The sequence below is a fragment of the Sebastes umbrosus genome, chromosome 6, assembly GCF_015220745.1.
Source record: "Sebastes umbrosus isolate fSebUmb1 chromosome 6, fSebUmb1.pri, whole genome shotgun sequence".
In the NCBI taxonomy this organism is placed as follows: Eukaryota; Metazoa; Chordata; class Actinopteri; order Perciformes; family Sebastidae; genus Sebastes; species Sebastes umbrosus.
The window spans coordinates 33,396,115-33,417,656 of NC_051274.1; the positions used below are offsets into that span (position 1 = coordinate 33,396,115).

Consider the following 21,542-nt stretch of genomic DNA (forward strand, 5'->3'; position numbering starts at 1 on the left):
GTTTTTCTTTTCTGTACATCTTGTTGTGTTCGTTTCTAAGCTTATTACTTAAAAGTTTGTTTATAAAGTTTTGTAATTATGAACTGTAAATGGACATATGAAAACAATCTCGAAAAAAAATATATGTAATAAAAAGAAAGAAAAAAAGAAAGAAAATGTACTGAATAGTGTCTCTAATTTGCATGCAATTATTGCTGAATGACATCATTCTTTACAGGAAAGCCCCTAGGATTTGTTTTAAAGAAATGTAAATCATCTAATACTAGCTTGTTTCCGTCTACAGATGCTGAAGACTGAAGACAAATGGACTACAGACAAATATGCAGAGATAAAAAAATATCATCTTTTTTCTATTAACTTATTTGTTTATTTAATTTATTATTATTACTTTCTTATCTTTGTATTAACATTATTTTATTTTATTTTGTATTTATTATTCTATTCTTTTTATTATGATTATTATGATTATTATTTTCTTTTCTTCAACCTAGTTGTTATATCTCTGCCCCTCCCTTTTTTAACTTTTTTTTTATTAATATTATTTTTTTCATTAATTTTTTTTCTACTTATTTTTATTTATTTATTATATTATATATAATAAAGAAAAAAAGAAATAAAAAGTCCTGAATAGTGTGTCTAATTTGCATGCAATTGATGCTGAAAGACATCCTTCTTTACAGGAAAGCCCCTAGGATTTGTAAATCATCTAAAACTAGCTCATGTCTCCGTCTGCAGATGCTGAAGACTGAAGACTGAAGACTGAAGGGGACTGCAGCCAAATATGCAGGGGTAAAAAAAAAAAAAAAAATACCAGAAATATTTGCCCCCATACTTTCCCTCCATCTCTGAAGCAGCCCGGCAGTGAAGAGGTTAACTGTGAACCTGGAAGTGCAGCAGAGAGCCTCCTCCTCCTCCTCCTCCTCCTCCTCCTCCTGGTCTCTCTGTATGGGCCCATCATCCGTCTCAGGCTCAGAAAGGAAAGTTCCTCCTGAAACAGAAACGCTATTTTGTCACCAGATCATCCAGCAGCAGCAAACACTCCTCCTGTCTGTCCTCCTGTCCTCCTGTCCTCCTGTCTGTCCTCCTGTCTGTCCTCCTGTCTGTCTGCAGAGAGAGGAAATAAACACACCACACCTCCATCTGAGCAGGAGAACAAGAAGAAGAAGAAGAAGTTACTTCTCGACATAAGGATGCGAAGGTGAGTGTAATAAAGCTGCTCTGTCGCTACATTGTTCATTTAGTGTCGCAGAAATGTTGCAAAAAAAGTTCTAGAACATCCGGTGAAGCTTCTGTAAAGTTTTAATAACGTTCCGTCTCCAGCTGGTCAACATGAACCCGCCCAGTCCACCACACAACGGTAACTCTGAGCTAACCCAGCTAGTGGGAGGATTTAATGCTCAAACACTCTCAACCTTTACATGAAGACACCATAATACCACCGTTTAGAGTCTATTAAGCGTTTTATCTGACCCGAGCTTCACTGTTTAACAAACTAAAAGACAATAAAGAGTCATTTTAGAGGTGAACATTTGGCTCCAAAACTATTTCCTACTGTGGTGAAATCCCCCTTCACACAGCAGATCACACATGGTGGGCTTTTACAGCAGCACAGACAAGAAGAGTCAGTAAAAACAATATAAACAATTTAAATAGAAGGAAATATAAAAATATGTACAATATATACAGTATTGACAATAAACAGACTACTAATAACCTGTCATGTGGTGAAATATAACCTGTAATACACCCCACACAACTCCATAATATGTGATGTATCTTGATTTTTTATTATCCTTATCATTTCTAGATTAATCGTTTGGTTTATAGAATGTCAGAAAATAGTAAAACAATGTCCAACTCCAAGCTGATTTCTTTAAATGTCTAGTTTTATCAGTCCATAACCCAAATTTATTCACTTTAATATGATATAAAACAGAGAAAAGAAGGAAATCTCCATATTTGGGAGGCTGAAAACTGCATTTTCTGACATTTTTGCATGAAAAATGACTTTAACGATTAGTCGATCATCGAGCGACTATTATTTTGTTGATCGACTAATCACTTGTTTTATCTTAGTTAGAAGGCACTCAACTTTTAAGAGATTTATGTTTCTCCTTAGAAAGATGAAACCCTGTTCAGTTTGATCAGCTGTTCATGATATTTATTTTCCAAAGTCACTCAATTGCTCGGTGTCAGTTCAGTGCTTCATTAAATACTCCATGAAGTAATATCTTCACTTCCTTAAAGCCAGATATCACCGTTTAGAGTCTGTTAAGCGTAACATCTGACCCAAGCTTTACTGTTTAATAAACTAAGAGTCATTTAGAGGTGAACAAACTATTTCCGACTGTAATGCAATCCTACTTCCCACACAAGATCACACATGTGTTGTAAAGGAGGGCTTCTGAGCATAATGTCATTGTCTTACTTTACTTCACTGTAAACCTGTCATGTGGTGAAATACAGCCGGTAACCCGCCCCCACACTAGTCCATAATATGTGATATATCTTCACGTAAACGTTCCTCTAGGTTGCACCATGATGTGTGTCTGCTGTCGCTGCTAACAGGCTAGTTGGTAGTACTGTATGTGTCCAGCTGCCACGATAAGCCTACTTCTATGTCATGCCATGCATTCCTTACTCAGAGAGGTTATTCCTAAATTGGAGCTGGGGTTTTCCGACTTCCCCCCCCTCACTCCCAGCAGGTCTGGGCGTGTTTGCAGAGTAGACGCTGACATACTTTTGCTTTTGGTGTGTGTATAATTGATTATCCCAGAAGTTATATTAGCCTATTGATAGTTAATTTATTGGACTTTTGTCTGAGTTTATGTCCGGTTCCCAGCAGATCTGATCTAGCAAAGATAAACTAGTTCCACTGCAGGGTGGCCTTCAGATCAAATATGCTTAATGCTATACTCATAATGATTTGTTCTCGGGATACACCGATACTGGATCAGATATCGGACCGATATTGATTCAAATAGCTGTGACAATGGGGCTATTCAATTCAATTCTATGGTTATATACTATATACATTATATACTGTATTTTTAATTCCTGTTAAAGTTGTGACTAATCTGTTGCTGCACTAAAAAGGTTTACACTTGATATGTAATTCCTGTTAGTTTTGAAAATGTATTACCAAGTTGCTAGTGTATGATTGATTATTTTAATAATAAAGAACAATTAAATAAATGTATATCTATGTATTTATTGGTTAGTAAGTTAGTAAAGCAATGTTTAATTCAAGCCTGAAACATTAAAGAATGATCCCAGTGACTTCCACGTCCCTGATTTGTTCTAAGATGTAGATGGCAGCACGTACTGATCAATACAATAGATTTTAAAAGATGGAAACAGGAAGTAACAAAGCAAACCTTTTATATTGCATAGCCGAGATATAGTTATATTTAACAGTGGCCCTAGCTGTCCTTATCTCCCCTCGTAAGGGGATGACGTTGGGTAAGTGGTGACTTTTGAAAGGCAAGTCTGCTGTAAATTTTTACCATGCAACACACCCATTCTCAGAGGCCTCTGCAAAGGTATTTCTACTTCAGTGAAGTTTATGTCCTGTCATTCTCACTGAGAAATGGGATTGTTCTCTCATAAAAGAGCAAACATGTGAGCGGCAGCAGCATCCCAGTTTCTCAAACTCCCAAGGTGAATTCTTTAAATGTCTTCTTATGTCAGTCCAAAACCAAAAGATATCCAGTTTAATATGATATAAAACAGAGAAAAGCAGGAAATCTCCATATTTGAGAAGCTGAAAACTGCATTTTCTGATATTTTTGCATGAAAAATTACTTTAACAATTAGTCGATCATCAAGCGATTCTTTTTTTGTCGATTGACTAATCTTAGTTAGTTCGAAGGCACTCAAACGTTAAGAGAAAATCCAAGTTGTATGTTTCTCCTTAGAAAGACAAAACCCTGTGCAGTATGTGATCTGATGGAGTAGACTGGAGACTAGTTTGATCAGCTGTTCATGATTTTAATGTTGTGGATAATAATATCTTTACTTCTTCAAAGCTGTATTAAGGATTTCTGACCTGTAAAGGGCACAAAGACGCTAAAACAAACTCACAGAAGCACAGCTCTGATATGCCATCAGCTTATCATTTTGTTTATTTTAGCTTTCTGTTACAGTCTGTGGTATGTTTCTCAGTTTGTGTCCGACCTCACCTGCCTTTCTCTCTACAGGTTTTGACCTCACTGGAGCTGGTCTGACTGAAGTTTAAGGACTGACAAGATGCGTTCCAGTGTGGACGGACCGCCAAGCAACACCAACAACAACAATAACAACAACAGCAGCAGTGAGAACAGTGGAAACTCAGGTTCCCAGTATGCACTGTGTGCTCTGGGCGTTGGGCTTGTTGCCCTCGGTATTGTGATGATCGTGTGGAGCGTGGTACCTGCGGACGCGTCCGGTAACAGCAGCAGCAACAGTTCAGGAGGAGGAGACGATGATGTTACTAGCGGCAGGAAACATAAAGCGTCCTCCGTGGCCTTTATCTTGGTGGGGTCCGGGGTGGTCATGCTGCTGCTGTCCTTGTGTCTGGGGATGAGGAACAAGCAGCGGGAGCAGCAGAGGCTCCAGGAGGCCCAGAACAACGGAGGAACGGCCACGAGGGAGCAGGAGGAAAGAGAAACGTGAGTCCAATCAGAGCTCTCAAGCTAAACAACATTTTGACCTTAGGAATGAGCAGATGTGCTCTCCAAGATGACAGATGTTTGTTGTTGTTATGTCTGTGAGCAGAAAATAGATTTGTCTGTGTAGATGTTCTTGACAGATCACACAGCTTTGCTCTATTATAAGGATCCCTGTTGCACAGAATGACGCTGTGTTATTTTCAGAGCATTATGGAAATCAGTGATTCGACACTGAAAACTATTCTTTTAGTCAAGTCTCTGAGGTCATGTGCCTCTTTAAAGTTCTGGGACTTGAAACTTACATCAAGAAGTTAACAAATTCACATCATCCGTTTAGTAACATCCATGTTTGTTTATTTTTCGTCAGGTACAGACTAGTACACTAGTCAAGTCCTGTAGTAGTAGTAGTCAATAGTCGTCACAGAAAGTGATTTGTGGTTAAACAGACACATTTTACATGAAACATTTGAGAATACTAATAATATAATTGATTATGCATATATTCTCCTTGTTTTAGCTCCAGTACAGGACAAGACAGAGTACACAGGGCCCTTTCACAAGCCAGTCCGTTGGTGCAGTTCATTTAGGCGGTTGTCAACACAGTAATCGTACTCTGGTGCGGACCAAAACAACCAGTCTCTTTAGTTTCCAAACAAACTAAAACGCAGGCTGCCTGTGCGGGCATTTGTTGAGATGGACCCTGGTAAACGACAGGTCAATACGAGTGGGAGAGGACTGACCTGGACTTCTGCAGAAGTCTGATGTTTGCTTGACATCTGGGTCAGAGAGAACATGCAGAATGTGCTAAATAAAGTCCACAAAAATAGTGACGTGTGCAAAGTCATTTGAGATAAACTGGAGGAGAAGGGATTTATGAGCACAGTGGATCAGTGCCAAGTCAAAGTGAAAACACTTCGACAGCAATATTTTGAAGTCTGTGATTCCCTTCATAGAAGTGACAGCTCTTGAGATGAAAATGATAAATTCACTCCTTCAGACACGCCCCTCAGCAACGCAATTTAATTTAGTGCACTGTGAAACCGAACCACACTTAATAGAAAACCAACCAAAAGTATCAATGTCACTGTGATTCAGACTAACCAAACTGACTATGGCTTGTGAAAGTTCCCTTAATGATTCATATGTGATTCATTCATGTCTATATGTGTCTATAAATGTCTGCAGTGCTGAGGAACAAGCCCAGCGTTTCGCTGTACCGAGCTATGAAGAGGCGGTAGGCAGCGGCCAGTACCCTGTCCGTCAGAGCAACCCTCGCCCCAGCACCTCCCAGCTACCTTCCTACGATGACCTCGTCCAAGTGGATGGCGTAGAGTATGAACACGAGGGGTCAGAGGTCACACCTACCGGACCACAGCCTGCTCCCACTGCGGCTGCTCCCACCGTGGCTGCTTCAGCATCAGCTCGCAGATCTGGGAAAAATAACCGCAAGCTCCTTCCTATCAAGATCCGCAGGATTAAATCGGAGAAGCTGCACATGAAAAACATTGATAACGCTCAGCCAGCAACTGGATTCAGTATAGAACCACTAACCCCTCCGCCGCAGTACGAGGATAAAGTGCCTCCGCTTTAAGATCAAGCCGATCATGTTTAAAACAATCTACTGAAATTCCTGGAATCTTCCATGAGACACCTTTTGTGGATCTGGATCTGTGTTTTTAAACTTAAAGACTTGAAGATGGCTCTTCTTGCTGAACATTCCCAGTGGCACTTTGTTTTTATATAACACAGTATCTGTTCCAATTCATCATTCATGCCACGTCACTCCAAAGCACAGAACAGAGGAGCCTTTATTTTTTTTAAATTGTGGATTCCTGAGACGGATAAAGTCAGATAATGACGGATGTAGTTGCTGGATCCTTCCTCACTGTGACATTGGATTTAAAAGCACACACACACACACCAAACGCAGTTTTCCTTTAGGTCATTTTCTGTTCATGCATTATGTTTCTGTACTCCAAAGTGCTCTGACTGTTCAGGTGAAGTGACGCTGACAGAGATCATAGGACATCAGTGAGTGGTGATTTGTGCAGGGCAGTCATTCTGTGAAGCAGCTGCTGTTTGGTCAGTGTTTCACCTGGAGAGGCTTTGGATTACTACTGCCAGCGGTTCACCAGACGTAGGCTCCGTGGTGAGTGACTTGTATGTACTGAGCTGACGTGACCTGATGTGGTTTGCCACACAGAAACTCTCCCTCATTGTCAACAATATGGTCTCTCCTGTTCCTCTGGAGCTTTGCAGAACATGAGTGACACTTTAGTTGACGGGTGTCAGAGAGAGTCTGCTGAGTGTTTTATACAGAGTCCCTTCTCACTTCTATATTATCTTCTGTAGCTCTAGCTTTTGCTCTTCTTTGTCAGCCTCCTTGAAAAGCTGAAACATGGCACTGTGGTTTTCTTTACATATTCTAAGATGGGTTAAGAATCGTCTATTTTTAGCCAAGATAAAACAAAGCTTTGTTAGCATTGATCAGCTACAGCTCCCGTGACTCTCAGCCATAGGCAGTCTACCAAAACCTCATGGGAAATGGAGTTGTTGGATGCTAACATAATAAGGGCTGCAGCTCTCTGCCGATTATTTTCTAGATTAATCGTGTATAAAATGTTAGAAAATAGTGAAAAATGTCCATCCCAGTTTCTCAAACTCCCAAGGTGATGTTTTTAAATGTCTTCTTTTGTCAGTCCAAAACCCAGATATTCAGTTTTATATGATATGAAACAGAGAAAAGCAGGAAATCTGCATATTTGAGAGGCTGAAAACTACATTTTATGACATTTTTACATGAAAAATTACTTTTAGTCGATTATCAAGCGACTAATCGTTGCAGCTCTAAACATCATATCACTTGTTTTATCTTAGTTAGAAGGCACTCAGATGTTAAGAGAAAACCCAAGTTGTATGTTTCTCCCTGGAAAGACAGAACCCTGTGCAGTATGTGGTCTGGTGGAATGGACTGGAGGCTAGTTTGATCAGCTGTTCTTGATTTTAAGGTTATGGATATTTCTTTACTGAGCAGGGCATGCTCCAAAATCAATCAATCACTGCGTTTAGTGTCTGTTCGTTGCTTCATTAAATCCTCCATGAAATAGTATCTTTACTTCCTATAAGCTGTATTAAGGCATTTTGACCTTTTAAAGGGCACAAAGACGCTAAAACAAACTCACAGAAAACACAGCTCTGATATGCCGTCAGCTTATCAAGTTGTCATGGTTACAGAATCAGATTAGCGTGCCGTTGGAGTCGTGTTTCTAGCTGAACGATAAATGTAAATCTAAATTTGGCTTGGTTTTTATCTCGGGTTTGGATTCCACCAACTTGTAAGAAACAACGCTAAGGATGTGTGATATGGAGAAAATCAAACATCACAACATTTTTGACTAAATACCTCGATATTTATGTGGACGATATTGTAGCGCTGACTATTGGTGCTTTTACAAAACATTTACACAATGAGATTTTGATAAATAATGATCTGTGGGTAGAGGTGAATAATAGAACAGCTAGAACTTCCTGTAACTTCCTGTAATGCAGCTTTAAAAAACAGTTAAAGACAACACTTCTGCAATATTACGATATCCAAAGTCTCATGTCACAATATCAGTATAATATTGATATATTGCCCAGCCTTATTAAACACTGAACTCTCCTCACCATTAACTCGTTTACTCTGGCTCTGTGCCGCTTGGTGCGAGGCAGCCAGTGTGTTGTTGACATGCATATCTCATGAGACTCAACTGTACAGTCTACTCGTGCAAACAACTAAACACTGAGCTTCAGAGTTGGTTGTTCGACCAAACAAACATCGTGACGAAAGTCATACAGAAGTGTAAACTATTTGGATGGGAGGCGACTCTGTGATGGATTTAACGGCTGAAATTTATTTTTATACTTACTGGTGCAGCACCTTTTAGGTTACTTTCTTAAGAGAAATGACCTTGTAGGAAGTTAACTGTCTCATCTCATGGAGTCTTTAAGGAGTGCTGATGCTAGCTGACTGCATCTTACTGAGCTTGCCCTCCAGTTGTACACAGATAAAGTGCCTTTGTGTTCAGAACAACACCGCTGCTCTCTTCCTAAAACATTTCAAAAGACATTGTATGACTGAACCTGAGCTCTGATGTCACTCTTGCAATGCAGTGTTGCTTTTACTCTTGCAAACGGCATATAGAGAAGCATAATGGAAGGAGCTTGTGAATAGTTGAAAGTCTTTCCCCTGCAGCCATGGTGAACACTGTGAAGCTGTGAAGGCAGCAGTGTAGTCTCTGTTGTTGTTGCTCGTATGAATCAAGATGACCAACAGAAAGCCTCTTTGACTGTGCAGCTGCGTCGTGACAACAGCAACTATTGCTCACTCGCTTGCTCATCACCATTCCTCCAACCACAGCACGACTTGCAGCTCTGTTTTCACTTAGAAGTATGCAGAGAATGAGCAGAGACAGAGAAGAGGGACGCTTGTTCAGGGAACTGATTTTACTTCTATCGCCATGCACTATTTTCTCAATACCTGTCATCAAACTCTCTCTTTCTCCTCAGGTTGGACTTGTTTTGAACAGATGAAGCCAAATGAAAGGATTTATTTTCATTTGATTAAACGTTACACATTTTATAAAGCTGCACAACTAAAATGTTTTCCTCTTTTGGTTTGTGTGACAAAAGGCACTTTTCATCAGTGACTTCATCGCCCAGGGGAACACTCTGTTTGAGTAAAATTCAATGTAGTTAATACTAAAAAAAGCTACTCTGTCATTTCTGTGCAGCAAAAGGCAACACGGTGTCACATTGAGTCACTTCAGGTTTCACATTTCAATGTCTACATTTCTCTCTGTTTTTCCGAGTAGAAACTTGCCACACAGTGTATTTATTTGTTTTATTTTGTCATGTTCAGTCAGCGGACTAGTCATCGTACCTCATTTGCAAAGGACCAGTTAACTACACCATTGATTTTATTATTATGTAGTCAAAATGTTTTACATTGATGAAATGAGTGTTTTGATTTAGCGTTTCACTTTTCTTCTGTTTTACTGAGGTGTGTGTTTGTTTGTTTGTTTGTTCATTTATTATTGCATTTTTTATTACTTAAATCTATATTTCTTTTATATGTACTGTGAAAATGTGCTTTTCTATGATATTTCTAATTTGTTTGTGGAAAATGAGTTTAAAGTAGTAAAAACAGGTTTATCTCATGAATATTTTATGAGAAATAAAAGGAAGTATTTGTAAATTAACTCAGTGTTTAAGTAATGTGTTTTTGACTCGTATGCCATAATCCCCTGAACATTTTAACATTCATATTTACAAATTTTGTTACTGTACTGCAGCTACTGAAAGCTGGAGGTGAGAGAAACATCTGGATGCTATCTAGTTGTCAAGTTTATAAAGGGCTTATTGTTTTTAAAGGTCCCATATCATGCTCATTTCAAGTTTCATACTTGTATTTTGGGTTTCTACTAGAACATGTTTACATACTTTAATGTTTAAAAAACCCTTTATTTTCTTCATGCTGTCTGCTTGAATATACCTGTATTTACCCTCTGTCTGAAACGCTCCGTTTTAGTACATTTCAACGGAATTGCGTTGCTAGGCAACAGCTTGGGTCCATGTTTACGTCATTTACATACACTGCAACAGGAAATAAACTGGGACCCATTTAGAATGTTTACGTCTAAAACTTTGAAATGGTCTAAATATTGTAGATTTGTGACATCACAAATGGACAGAAATCCTGACGGCTTGTTTAAAAAGCTCAGTTTCTGAATACAGGCTGTGTGTATCTCTCTGTGGATTAAGCGTTTCAATACTTTCACAGTATTTATATAGAACTTAAACCTGCTTTATAACATAAAAGACATGAAAATGTAACTTTTTAAAATATGGGACCTTTAAGTGTACTTTAGCTTTACATTAACAAACGATTGCTCTGCATTCCATGTTTGCATTGATAAACAGCATTTTACTTTTACTTTGTGGTTAAAAAAACAATGAGATAACACATTATAAATCATAGTTGTTCTTGTTGCTGACAAAAGCACTGGGATAGCCTCTTCAGTAGTTGGTCATAACCTGCAGAGTAAACAATAGAAAACACAGTTATAGTACACTTCCTGTTTTTGAAAGCCGAGCCTTTTGTTGGCTTCAGGTTCCGTTGTTTATGCTGGCAAAGTAATCACAAAATGAGACTGTTGCTCACTGTGTTCATCCAGTTGATGTAGGAGCTGACTTGTGTGAAGACGGTGGGCTTCTGGAGGACGTTGCAGCCCTGACCAGAACCGAAGCTCACCACGCCGTGGACGTCCCAGGAGCCATCGGGGTTCTGGCAATTCAGGGGGCCGCCAGAGTCTCCCTGCAGGTCAGCACACACACACACACACACACACACACACACACACACACACACACACACACACACTGTTGGCTAGCAGCTTATATACAGACACCAGACATCATCACTTAGTCATGCTGAGTTTTCCTTTTACATCATTTCAAAGTAAAAGTCCTCCCCTTGAATCTTCCTTTTCTTGAGTCTGTTATACTCTGCCGGATGGAAACTTTACAGATGACATAACTCATTGCTTTAATTGACCATTAAACCACCGTTGCCATCTTGAGATCTCCCTTCCTCGTGTGCACTCACGTTACAGCCAGCAGTGATGCCGTCACCTCCTGCACAGACCATCTTGTCCGTTGCCAGGACGCTCCACCAGTCGGGCTGTGAGCAGGTATCGTGGCCGACCACCGGCAGGAGAGCCTGCTGCAGGATGTCGGCCGCAGGACCGCTGGCTGTGGGGGAAGAAACAGGCTTAACTCGGGTAAGAAACAAACATTTTGCTGTGAGGGAGGTTCACCTGGGGGACAGGTGGAGTGCTGGAGGGAGATAATCGTTGTTAATACCAAAACTAATGGCATCCCAAGTGCAGTACATGGGATGCCTCTTGAGCAATTTAGCTGCAAGAGAGCTGCCTTGTTTATACTCACTGCTATTTATAGTGGAGTACTGTTTAGCACAACTTCCCAAACTGAGCAGTCCAATGGTGCAAGAGTGTTTAGGCCCTCAATTTCTACACACATGCCTATATGTTTGACTGATGAGAGGGTGCAAAGCATGCTTTCTATCATATTTTACTACATCTTTACTACAGCAGAGCAAAATCAAGTCAGTTGAATGTAAACTGTGATGGTCAAAACTATCATCTAGCAGCGTAGCGTGTCCCTTCAAACTGAAGCTATGGTTTTTATTTTTAGATACATACTTATATTAACATGTTTACGTGCTTTGGTATTCAAAAAAGGCTTTATTTTCCTCCTACTGGCTGTGCTGCAGCACCTCTTATCACACTGTGTCTGAAACGCTCTGAGCTCAGGACTTCAAGCGAGTCGTTTCAGGCGGTTCTGGAGCAGTGTTTCTGTGGGGGAGAGGAACTCCCTTTGGCGTCGACTTTGGGCTTTGTAACTTTGCAGACTTTTTACATGCACAAAAAACTATAGAACACAATAAAGGAAAGGGAAAAAGCACAATAGGTCCTCTTTAAACCCAGTCCAATGGGGCAAAAGATTCAAATTCTAGTAAAGAAATGGTAGCTCACAAGACAGTCACACATAGAGTCTATAGAGTCTATAGAGTGCTGCAGGGATGACGTATGTTCGTAGGCCAACCAGGAAGTTAGCATCGCCCTGGTTCCCTCCACAAAAAGCCAACGGGATTGTTCCAATGGGTTTTGGAGTATTGCAGAAAATAATCTCTGTGGCAAACAAACGTTTATGATACTGACACATTTTGTTCAGCAAGATAATCTCCACAAATGAACACCACTTTTATGGGCTTTGAAGTGTGAATGCAATCGCCAACAAACAACGAGGCTGTAAAGGAGGACGAGTCGGTGTGATGACGTTTAGTAGTCTCATTTAACCACTTGTTAACAACCGGCCTTTTTTAAGACTTAGATCTTCAAAATAAACGAGTGGGGTATTTATTGATGTATTTTATATCATAGAAAAAAACGTTAAAATCTCTTCAGCTTGTGTTAACCACAGACCTTATTTCAATCATCTAACTAAAGATCCATTGACTTCCAGACGAGGGAACTGGAAGAGCTAAACTGTTAAGTTACTCTAGCGCTCTATTCTCTGTTTGACTGATAAAAAGGCTGCAAAAAAAGGTTTCTATAGGATTTTACTACATCTGTGCCAAAGGCAGTAAGCAGAGCAAAATCAAGTGGTATTATTAAGTCTAATTAAAAGCATGGCACATCAAACCTAACTGAGTGAACTGTGAAATTCACATTTTTAAAAACTAGATTCATCCTGGCTGTGAAAGTCAAAAGTATCACCTGAGTCAAGTGAGAATGTGAGAGCGTAGCGTGTTCCTTCAAACTAAAGCTATCATATTAACAGGATGGATGCATCGTATCTCCCCCCAGACTTCTTTTTTAAAAATGTATTTCCCCTTAAAAACATTTTTTTATTATTATTATGCCTCTGCGCATTATAAAGCATTATGTTTTCGGGTCGTCCGTCCGTCCATCCCATTCTCGTAAACGTGTTATCTCAGGAACGCCTGGAGGTAATTTTCTTCAAATTTGGCACAAACATCCACTTTGACTCAAGGTCGATGGTGGTGGTCAAAGGTCACTGTGACCTCACAACACACATTTTTTGGCCATAACTCAAGAATTCATATGCTAATTATGACAATTTCACACAAATGTCTAACAGGATCAAATGATGAAGTGAGGACATTTTGGACAGACATGGATGTAAACTGCAACTTGACCGGTCGGCGGCATATAACCGCAAGGCGGTAACTCTAGTTATTTTGTTGACATACCATTTCTATCAAAATGTGATCATAGATTGAACTGGTAGCTGCAGTACGAAATGAATCCCTACCCGAGGTATGATTAGGTCTCAGCTTTTTCAGCAGGCTGATGGATATATGTCACATTTTTATGTCAAATATTCTTGGCTTTGACTTCAATATTTGACCTAAATTTGAGTGACATAGACGCTGACTAGACACCACTAAGTAGACATTCAATAAGTCCGGGGTGGAAATTTATAATGCAGATCCACAGCGATTCATTCTGCAGCGGTTCATTCACTCACTGGAGAGTCGACCCCAGCCGGTAACGTAGCAGGGAGCGCCGTGGGGCAGGACGACGCCGCGCTCTGGGACGCAGGCGGGCATGATTGCCTCCGTGAAAGTGACGGGGGACTCCAGCTTGATCAGGGCGATGTCGTTACTACAAAAGACAAATCCATACATTTAAGAAGTAATGACAAACAAAACATGGTTTATGCTGTATTAATGTTTCTGCTGCATCAACCTCCTGTACTGATACGACACACACAGCGGCCTGCTGATCCCGCTTTGCACTTCGACTCATGAGGTGGTATTATTGAGCTGTGTGTGTGGGCGGCTGTTACCGGCTGAGTAAGGTGTTGTAGTCCTCATGAGTGATGATTGTGGCCGCCCTCAGAGCTATCGAGCCCTCCTCGATCGTCTTCAGGCTGTGTTTACCCAGCTCCACTCTGTAGTCGTAGCGGTCACTGTGGGATGGAGGATGACACGGAGGTTTAGACAGTAGTATTGACTTTTCCTGCCTGTGTGTACAAAACTGTGTTTAAGCTGACGGTGGATTGCAAATGCTTAGTAGTCGTGTTGAGGGTTGCTCAGGAGACCAAGCTGTTTTTAACTGGCTTTAGAGAGGTAACCTTTGAGATCTCCTACTTCTTGTTTTCTGATTACAAACTGTGAAGACTTGAACTTCTCTTCTTCTACATGCCACTCTTTTCTTTCTCTATTCAGGCATGGCGTTGATTGCTGTTATTTCTTAAAGAACTGACCTGTTCTTCTGCACAGTCACATTAAAAGCAACACTTCCTGTTGGGTAGAGGAGTATTTCCTGGCACAGACCTTTGGTTTGGCATATGAATGCTTTCATGACCTGGGCATATTGAGTCACTAAGTCAATGATGAACAGAAGGGACATTTCTTAATTACATTATTCTGTCACGGATCATCAATTTAACAATTGAGTTTCTAATTCCTAATGCGACCAGTAATATGTAACCATAAACAAAAACCTTCCCCCATTGTGAGCCTTTCATAAACAACATGCTGTATTGTAATTGTGATTATACTGCCAACCTTCCTCTAGGGTGGAGTCAAACATACTTGATGCAGTGAGCAGCAGTGAGGACCCAGTCAGAGGAGATGAGGGTGCCTCCACAGACGTGCCTCCAGCGCCCACTGCTGTGTGACTGCAGGGAGATCTGAGCAGAGAGAGGACGGTGTGAGTGCATTCAACTACACATTACAGATTCACTACTACATGCTACAAATCCATTTAGTCTCTCACCTCTCCATGTCTGCTCCAGAGGACAAATCATTATCAGAAATTCAATATTAGTAAAATATATACACCAATCAGCCATAACATTAGGTCAGCACGGGCACCCTGACCGTTCTGCGGCTACGCAGCCCCATAAGCAACAAACTGCTCCTCACTGTGTGTTCTGACACCTTTCTATCGGAACCAGCATTAACTTTTTCAGCAGTTTGAGCTCCAGTAGCTCTTCTATTGGATCAGACAACACGGGCCAGCCTTCGCTCCCCACGTGCATCAATGAGCCTCGGGTCTGACCCTGTCTCCGGTTCACCGGTTCTCCTTCCTTGGACCACTTTTGGTAGGTCCTGACCACTGCAGACCGGGAACATCCCACAGAGCTGCAGTTCTGGAGATGCTCTGACCCGGTCGTCTTGCCAGCACTATCTGGCCCTTGTCGTCAAGTCGCTCACATCCTTACGCTGGCCCACTTTATCTGCTTCCAACACAAAGTTCAAAGTTCAAAATATTCACTTGCTGTCTAATATATCCCCCCCACTACCAGGTACCATGGTAACGAGATAATCCATGTTATTCACTTCACCTCTCAGTTGTCTTAATGTTATGGCTGATTGGTGTATGTCACCTGTCAAGATTTGGACATTTGGATTTGTTTGGGGGTTTAGTTACACTTACAGAATATTCAGACATTAGAATTGGCATGCGAAAAAAATATAAAACTAGAAGTGCACTCGGAGAGCGTAGACCTCTGCCAAGGCAGGTTTCATGTACGCTGTTCACCTCCAAAAAATTTAATTCAAATCCATCGCGGACTTTTGGAGTAATCCTCTAAACGGACAAACCAACAAACAAACCAACGCCGGTGAAAACATAACCTCCTTCCTAAGCCTTCGGCCTCGGTGGAGGTAAATATCCTAAATAAATAAAACCAAAAATGAGTTTGTACATCGCTGCCTGCATGAGGCCCAATATATCGTCCAACAAAAGTAGTTATCGTTGACAGGCCTAAGTAAATGTGATAATAGTTGTTTTTATCTGTGGTGGTAAAATGTAAATGTGGTGTTGATGCTGTTCTTTGGTTGTCAGAGTGAAGATGTTTAGGAGCAGACGTTACCTGCCAGGGCCAGCTGTGAGGCCTGACGTCCTCTCCTGCCACCACCCTGCTCAGCACAGGAGGGACGGCGGGAAGGCCACATCCACAGGCTGGGACGAGGTTAGTAACATATATGGAGATTTTAAAATATAGAAAGTAGGTGATTTCAGAAGGTCAGCGACACTTGAACAATTCATATTTCTTCAAAATAGAATATGATTATTAGTACTCTTTAAACAGACTAATAAGGGACTATTATATCTGGATTATACTACAGCAAATGAGCTTTAAGTAATTTGTGTGAGAAGATTGAAACTCTCTTACCGCTAGCTACCACAAAAGCGAGAACCAGCAGCCTCCTCATGACCGTAGTGCAGTGTAGTGCAGTGTTTGCCTAAATCTTGTGTTAGGAACATGCTTGTATTTATACTGCATGTTAGTGACTTCTAACCACCGGTGTACGTATAGGCTGTCCTGGGAAACCTGGCTGACACATGCAGAAAGTCAAACAAGTGGTGGAGACTGAGAACGCAGCATGTGGCTGGGGACAGGATTTTCCCATATCGGGGAACATTATGTCAAGAAATTATATATTTGTCAAAATAAAAGTAATTTAATATCCCGGCTGACTCCTCAGGCTTTTGATTCAGTTATTTTTCATATTTTTGGGAAAGATGAAAAAACAAAACATAAAAGAACACACATTTTATGTCATTTATAGTTTATTTATTTGATATGTGCTCATAGTGGCTGTTATCCGTAAAGCCTGTCCTCTCAGTAGGTCACCATTTTCTGTGGAAGAGATGATAGAAACATGTTAGATTCAGTGCAGCAGTGACACATGGGATCATCTTTTGAATTGATCCAGATTCTAAAACAGCAGTGGCGTTAGAGCGAGAGGTGGAGGAGCTTACGGAGCTGATCCAGTCGATGTAGGAGGTGACTCTGGTGAAGACGGTGGGCTTCTTGGGGAAGTTGCAGCTGAGCCCGGAGCCGAAGCTGACGATGCCGTGAACCTCCCACGCGCCGTCGGTCTTCTGGCAGTTCAGAGGGCCGCCAGAGTCTCCCTGAGACATGTGAGAGGAAACACGTGATGCAAATCCCCACAAGTAACAGTAACTTGATGTCAGTGAAAGACACTCAGTGACTGTTTACATCATACATTATGATACCTTACAGACATCCCTTTACATTTTATTCCTTTGAACTGACACTCTTCCTCTGAAATAATGAATGTTGTTCACAAAAAAGGCATTTTAGGAGAGAGAGCTTTCAGATTTTTGATTGGTCCTGGGTTCTGGTTGTAGTTTGTTTCCTGTTTTATTTTGAAAGTTACTCTTCCCTCGTGTCATATTTTACATTTACTTCCTGCCTTTGTCTTTTCCCCACCTGTTTTCCACCAAACTTGACTTGACTGGTGTTCCTCATGTTCCTCATGTTCCTCGTGTTCCTCGTGTTCCTCATGTTCCTTGTGTTCCTCATGTTCCTCGTGTTCCTCATGTTCCTCGTGTTCCTTGTGTTCCTTGTGTTCCTTGTGTTCTTCGTGTTCTTCCTGTTGCTCGTGTTCCTCGTGTCACTCTGGTTTGTCCTCAGTTTAGTTTTTTGGTATTTTTCCCTTATTTGCTACCACCTCTTGTTTATTGTACGTGGTGTCTTTCATTTGGGTTCTACTCTCTTTACTGAAATCGTAACACAACCAGCTGTCCAAAAACCAAAAGATTTTTAGTTTAACATCATAGAGGAGTTTAAAACAGCCAACATTCAAATTTGAGAAGCTGGAACCAGTGAAATGACTTAAACAATCAATGATCAATGACCAACTGATTTAATTTTCTGCCGATTGATTAATTGTTTCAGCTTTACTTTGTTACATTGCTTATATTATGTGGGACGTGTTATGTAAAATGAATATTGAAATATATATATGGGCCCTTTTCTCCACAGTAAGTACAGAAATAAAAACGTGACCAAAGAATGATCCTCTATAAAATGCATGACAGACTTACAGGTTGTGTCCAGTGTCCTTATATCACAGAGCATCGGTGCTAGTACAGTATACAGTACGATGTGTCATTTTGTGTCATTTTTAGACTCACGTTGCAGCCAGACACGACTCCGTCTCCGCCGGCACAGACCATGGTGTCCTTCACCTGAGGACCCCACCAGTCAGGCTTGGTGCAGGTGGCGTGGTCCACCACGGGCAGGAGGGCCTGCTGCAGGATGTCAGCAATGGGACCTCCGGCTGTGAGGAGCAGAGATGTGTACTAGATCAACTTCAGCTCAGGTAAAAGACGAGGTGAGAAACAAAAACCTTAACCAGACAGATGGTTCATCAGACTGCGGCTTTGAGGGAAACACTTCAGAATAATAGACCGCCAAAAAAACAGTTAGTATCTAATTAACTTAGAGACAACTTTACTTTTGTTGTACAGTACATGCACCCTAAATATAGGTAGAATATAAATTAAAGGCTCAAATACTAATATTAACCTAAATATGAAGAAACTGTTAGATAGTATTTTATTAAAACTGCATTAAATAATGTTTTCTTAGCTAGCTTGTGTTTTGAGATATGATGTCATGCCACTCGGCGTCACATTTTGGTCGCAGTAAACACTTAACGTTGTGAATTAAGTGAAAATACTTGCGTAAGTTTAGGCAACAAAACCACTTAGTTAGGTTTAGGAAAAAAACATCCTGGTTGGGCTTAAAACTACTACGTTCGTTAAGTGAAAATGTGACTTGACGTCGTGAAGGATGCACACCAGATTATTTCACACCACCAGAACTATTATCTGATGATATTTTAAGTGATCAGTTAAATGAAACAGAGTTTGTCTCGGAAAGAGGGCAGGAGATCATCGGTTACTCACTGTAGACGCGACCCCATCCAGTGACGTAGCAGGGCTCGTTGTGGGGGAGGATGAAGCCAGCAGCAGGGAGACAAGCAGCCATGATGCTGTCAGAGAAGGTGACGGGGGACTCCAGCTTGATCAGGGCGATGTCGTTACTGGACAGGAAACACACGTTTACATTCATACTGAAATGAGTCTCATTCAGAGCCAAATTCTTTGTTGTGAGAAGTAATTTTTAGTTTTTTACCGGATGAACAAGGGGTTCCACTTCTCGTGCACAACGATGTTAGCAGTGCCCATGAACAAGGCACCCGCCTCTGTCTCTATCAGGTTGTGCTTCCCCATGGCCACTCTGTACTCCCGGCCACGGCTGCAAGTCGACAGAGAGAAGAATACAAATACCAATCATGTTTTGATGGGTTCTATATGGAAATATGGTCCTCCTAATAATTCACCCATCAGCTTTCAATCTGCTGAATAAGTGTCCAACATAATTAACTGCTTTTGTGCTTAAATGAACATTCCTGACCATTTTTACTGCTGTTTCCGCATCACCTCATATCATCTTGAAAAGGTAAACCAGCCACTTTGAAGAGATATACGTTTCATAAATCACAACTTTGTTTATTGAAAACATATACACATGGTTAATACGTTATAAATGAGACCAAATATATACATTTAGGTGGCGGTAGAAGGCTAAAACTTAATTAAAACTAACTGAATGTACACTAGCCTTTCATATTAGATTCAATGTTAGGCTACAACTATCAGAGCAATACGAACATTCAGGCTCCTTCGTGTGGCTCCAAGGTGTACTGCAGATATAAATGTTAAATTAAAGACTATGGAAGTAATTCTGCGAGTTAATTTGGTGACCCTAATAAAACCTCCTGCGACCGTCGTACCTGATGCAGTGAGCAGCAGTGAGGACCCACTGGTCAGAGATCAGAGTACCTCCACAGGTGTGTCTCCACTCGCCCTGTCGGTTGTACTGCAGGGAAATCTAAAACATACACATGAGAACACAATCAACTTTCTATACATTTTTTTAAAACTTATTGAATATATATCACAACATCCCTAATTTTAATGTATTTATTTTCCTTTTTTTGTCCTTTAAACATTGTTCTAATGCATTTATTTCCCTTGTAAAGCACTTTGAATCACCTCTGTGTTTGAAAGATGCTGTACAAATAAGCTTGCCTCTTTCAAAATTCAATATTGCTTAATATTGTGAGTAATATTATATTTTTTTAATTTATTTAAAAAGAAAAAAAGTAACATCTACAGACAGACTCACAAACATACCAACCCCACATACAGAAAACAAGCATAAAATAAAATAAAAAAATAATAAAAAATAATGAAAAATTAAAATCAAAAAAAAAATGAAAGTAAAGTATATCTTAACTATAGGCCTGTAATTTGCTTTACTCTCATGAAGTCTGCAGTCTAAAATAATTCTTTTTCAGATCGTTGATATCTTGTTTTACCTGCCAGGGCCAGCTGTTAGGCCTGACGTCCTCTCCTCCAACCACCCTGCTCACCACGGGGGGGAAGGTGGGCAGGCCGCACCCGTAGGCTGAAACGACAGACAAACACAGAAACTGTTAATCTACATTCAGTTTGTAGAGAAAGCTGAAATAGTCTGTGACCGATGAGAAAGACCCTTACCGCCGGCAACAAAGAGAGCAAAAACCACAAACTTCATCATGTCTGTATCTCCACAGTTCACAGTGAAACATCTGACTTATTTATACACCTTTTCATGACGTTATGCAACCTACAAAAAACTGGATCAAATTCCTGGAAATGTTCCCTTTGACAGATCTTAATACCGGGGTGGAGCAATATGACCAGGAGTACGAGGCCAAGGCCAAAGTGTGCTGCAGTCGTGTATAATTATAAACATGTTTGTTGAACGAGTCGGTGGAATGAAGGTTTCTTTTTAGGTTTTATCATTTAAGAGCTGGAGTTGACACAAAGAGCCTTACTCCATATCAAATATACTGTAGCCCTCCCTCTTACAAAGAAACATAGTGCCTCCTTCAGCGGCTGAAGTTTCCACAAGTTGCTCATGAAAGCACTGAATGTTTCCTGTGGCCGTACTGTAGTACTTACTGTATTAGTACGTTTAATACTTGCATATATCTACATAAAAACAGGTCTGTTCATGAGGTTTGATTGCAATATCTGCTCTTAAATATAGAGGATGAAACAGCTGTATTCCTCTGCATTGATCCACTAACTTTTGACAAAATATGTGACTTTGCATGTCGGCATTTGATCTATTATTTTTATTTTTTTTATTTTCTGAAAAGAAGTTGCGCTGCAAAAAAATAATGTTTTTGTGCTTCTTCTGCTCTCTTGTGCCTTTTATAATGTTTATAAAATATTACGGTAAAATGCAACTTTATCACACACCAAATAATACATTACATTATTTACAAATATTGATATCCAACCTTGCTGAAAAATTAACTATACATCAATAAAATTATACTTAATTCTAATAATTACATCTGCAAAACAATCATGTATATGCCACATATAATCACATTAAAACACCGATGTGGGATTA

At 40.4% G+C, this 21,542-nt stretch overlaps 3 protein-coding genes and 1 long non-coding RNA gene across 4 annotated transcripts; 2 read left to right on the forward strand and 2 right to left on the reverse strand.

The window, feature by feature from the left end:
• Positions 1–511: 511 nt before the first annotated feature.
• tmem51a (transmembrane protein 51a) lies at positions 512–7,346 on the forward strand. The gene is made up of 3 exons (XM_037772430.1): positions 512–1,198; positions 4,200–4,649; positions 5,835–7,346. Exons 2-3 carry the CDS (start codon positions 4,249–4,251, stop codon positions 6,238–6,240), a joined length of 807 nt encoding a protein of 268 aa, XP_037628358.1. The 5' UTR covers positions 512–1,198; positions 4,200–4,248; the 3' UTR covers positions 6,241–7,346.
• Positions 7,347–10,480: 3,134 nt separating this feature from the next.
• On the reverse strand, positions 10,481–16,676 carry LOC119489688 (chymotrypsin-like elastase family member 2A). Its single transcript, XM_037772432.1, has 8 exons — positions 16,428–16,676; positions 16,125–16,213; positions 14,839–14,936; positions 14,088–14,210; positions 13,767–13,903; positions 11,299–11,444; positions 10,855–11,007; positions 10,481–10,727 (listed from the first exon to the last, which is right to left on the reverse strand). Exons 1-8 carry the CDS (start codon positions 16,465–16,467, stop codon positions 10,710–10,712), a joined length of 804 nt encoding a protein of 267 aa, XP_037628360.1. The 5' UTR covers positions 16,468–16,676; the 3' UTR covers positions 10,481–10,709.
• On the forward strand, positions 10,929–17,093 carry LOC119489689. The gene is made up of 5 exons (XR_005207236.1): positions 10,929–11,013; positions 11,306–11,473; positions 14,822–14,956; positions 16,097–16,223; positions 16,972–17,093. It is a non-coding gene; the product is annotated as an uncharacterized LOC119489689 (long non-coding RNA).
• On the reverse strand, positions 16,808–20,752 carry LOC119489686 (chymotrypsin-C-like). The gene is made up of 8 exons (XM_037772431.1): positions 20,636–20,752; positions 20,455–20,543; positions 19,867–19,964; positions 19,206–19,328; positions 18,977–19,113; positions 18,200–18,345; positions 17,018–17,170; positions 16,808–16,895 (listed from the first exon to the last, which is right to left on the reverse strand). The coding sequence occupies exons 1-8, from the start codon at positions 20,673–20,675 to the stop codon at positions 16,878–16,880; spliced, it is 804 nt and encodes a 267-aa protein (XP_037628359.1). The 5' UTR covers positions 20,676–20,752; the 3' UTR covers positions 16,808–16,877.
• Positions 20,753–21,542: the final 790 nt, after the last annotated feature.

Bases quoted from the DNA above. Each gene is read 5' to 3' on its own strand.
- tmem51a (XM_037772430.1), top strand. From the start codon at position 4,249: ATGCGTTCCAGTGTGGACGGACCGCCAAGCAACACCAACAACAACAAT. The intron at 4,650-5,834 runs GTGAGTCCAATC...AAATGTCTGCAG, and splicing joins GAGCAGGAGGAAAGAGAAAC to TGCTGAGGAACAAGCCCAGC.
- LOC119489688 (XM_037772432.1), bottom strand. From the start codon at position 16,467: ATGAGGAGGCTGCTGGTTCTCGCTTTTGTGGTAGCTAGCG. The intron at 16,214-16,427 runs GTAAGAGAGTTT...ACCTCGTCCCAG, and splicing joins CGCTTTTGTGGTAGCTAGCG to CCTGTGGATGTGGCCTTCCC. The intron at 14,937-16,124 runs GTAACGTCTGCT...CTCTCTGCTCAG, and splicing joins CTCACAGCTGGCCCTGGCAG to ATCTCCCTGCAGTCACACAG.
- LOC119489686 (XM_037772431.1), bottom strand. From the start codon at position 20,675: ATGATGAAGTTTGTGGTTTTTGCTCTCTTTGTTGCCGGCG. The intron at 20,544-20,635 runs GTAAGGGTCTTT...CTGTCGTTTCAG, and splicing joins TGCTCTCTTTGTTGCCGGCG to CCTACGGGTGCGGCCTGCCC. The intron at 17,171-18,199 runs GTGAGTCTAAAA...CACATGTCTCAG, and splicing joins GAGTCGTGTCTGGCTGCAAC to GGAGACTCTGGCGGCCCTCT.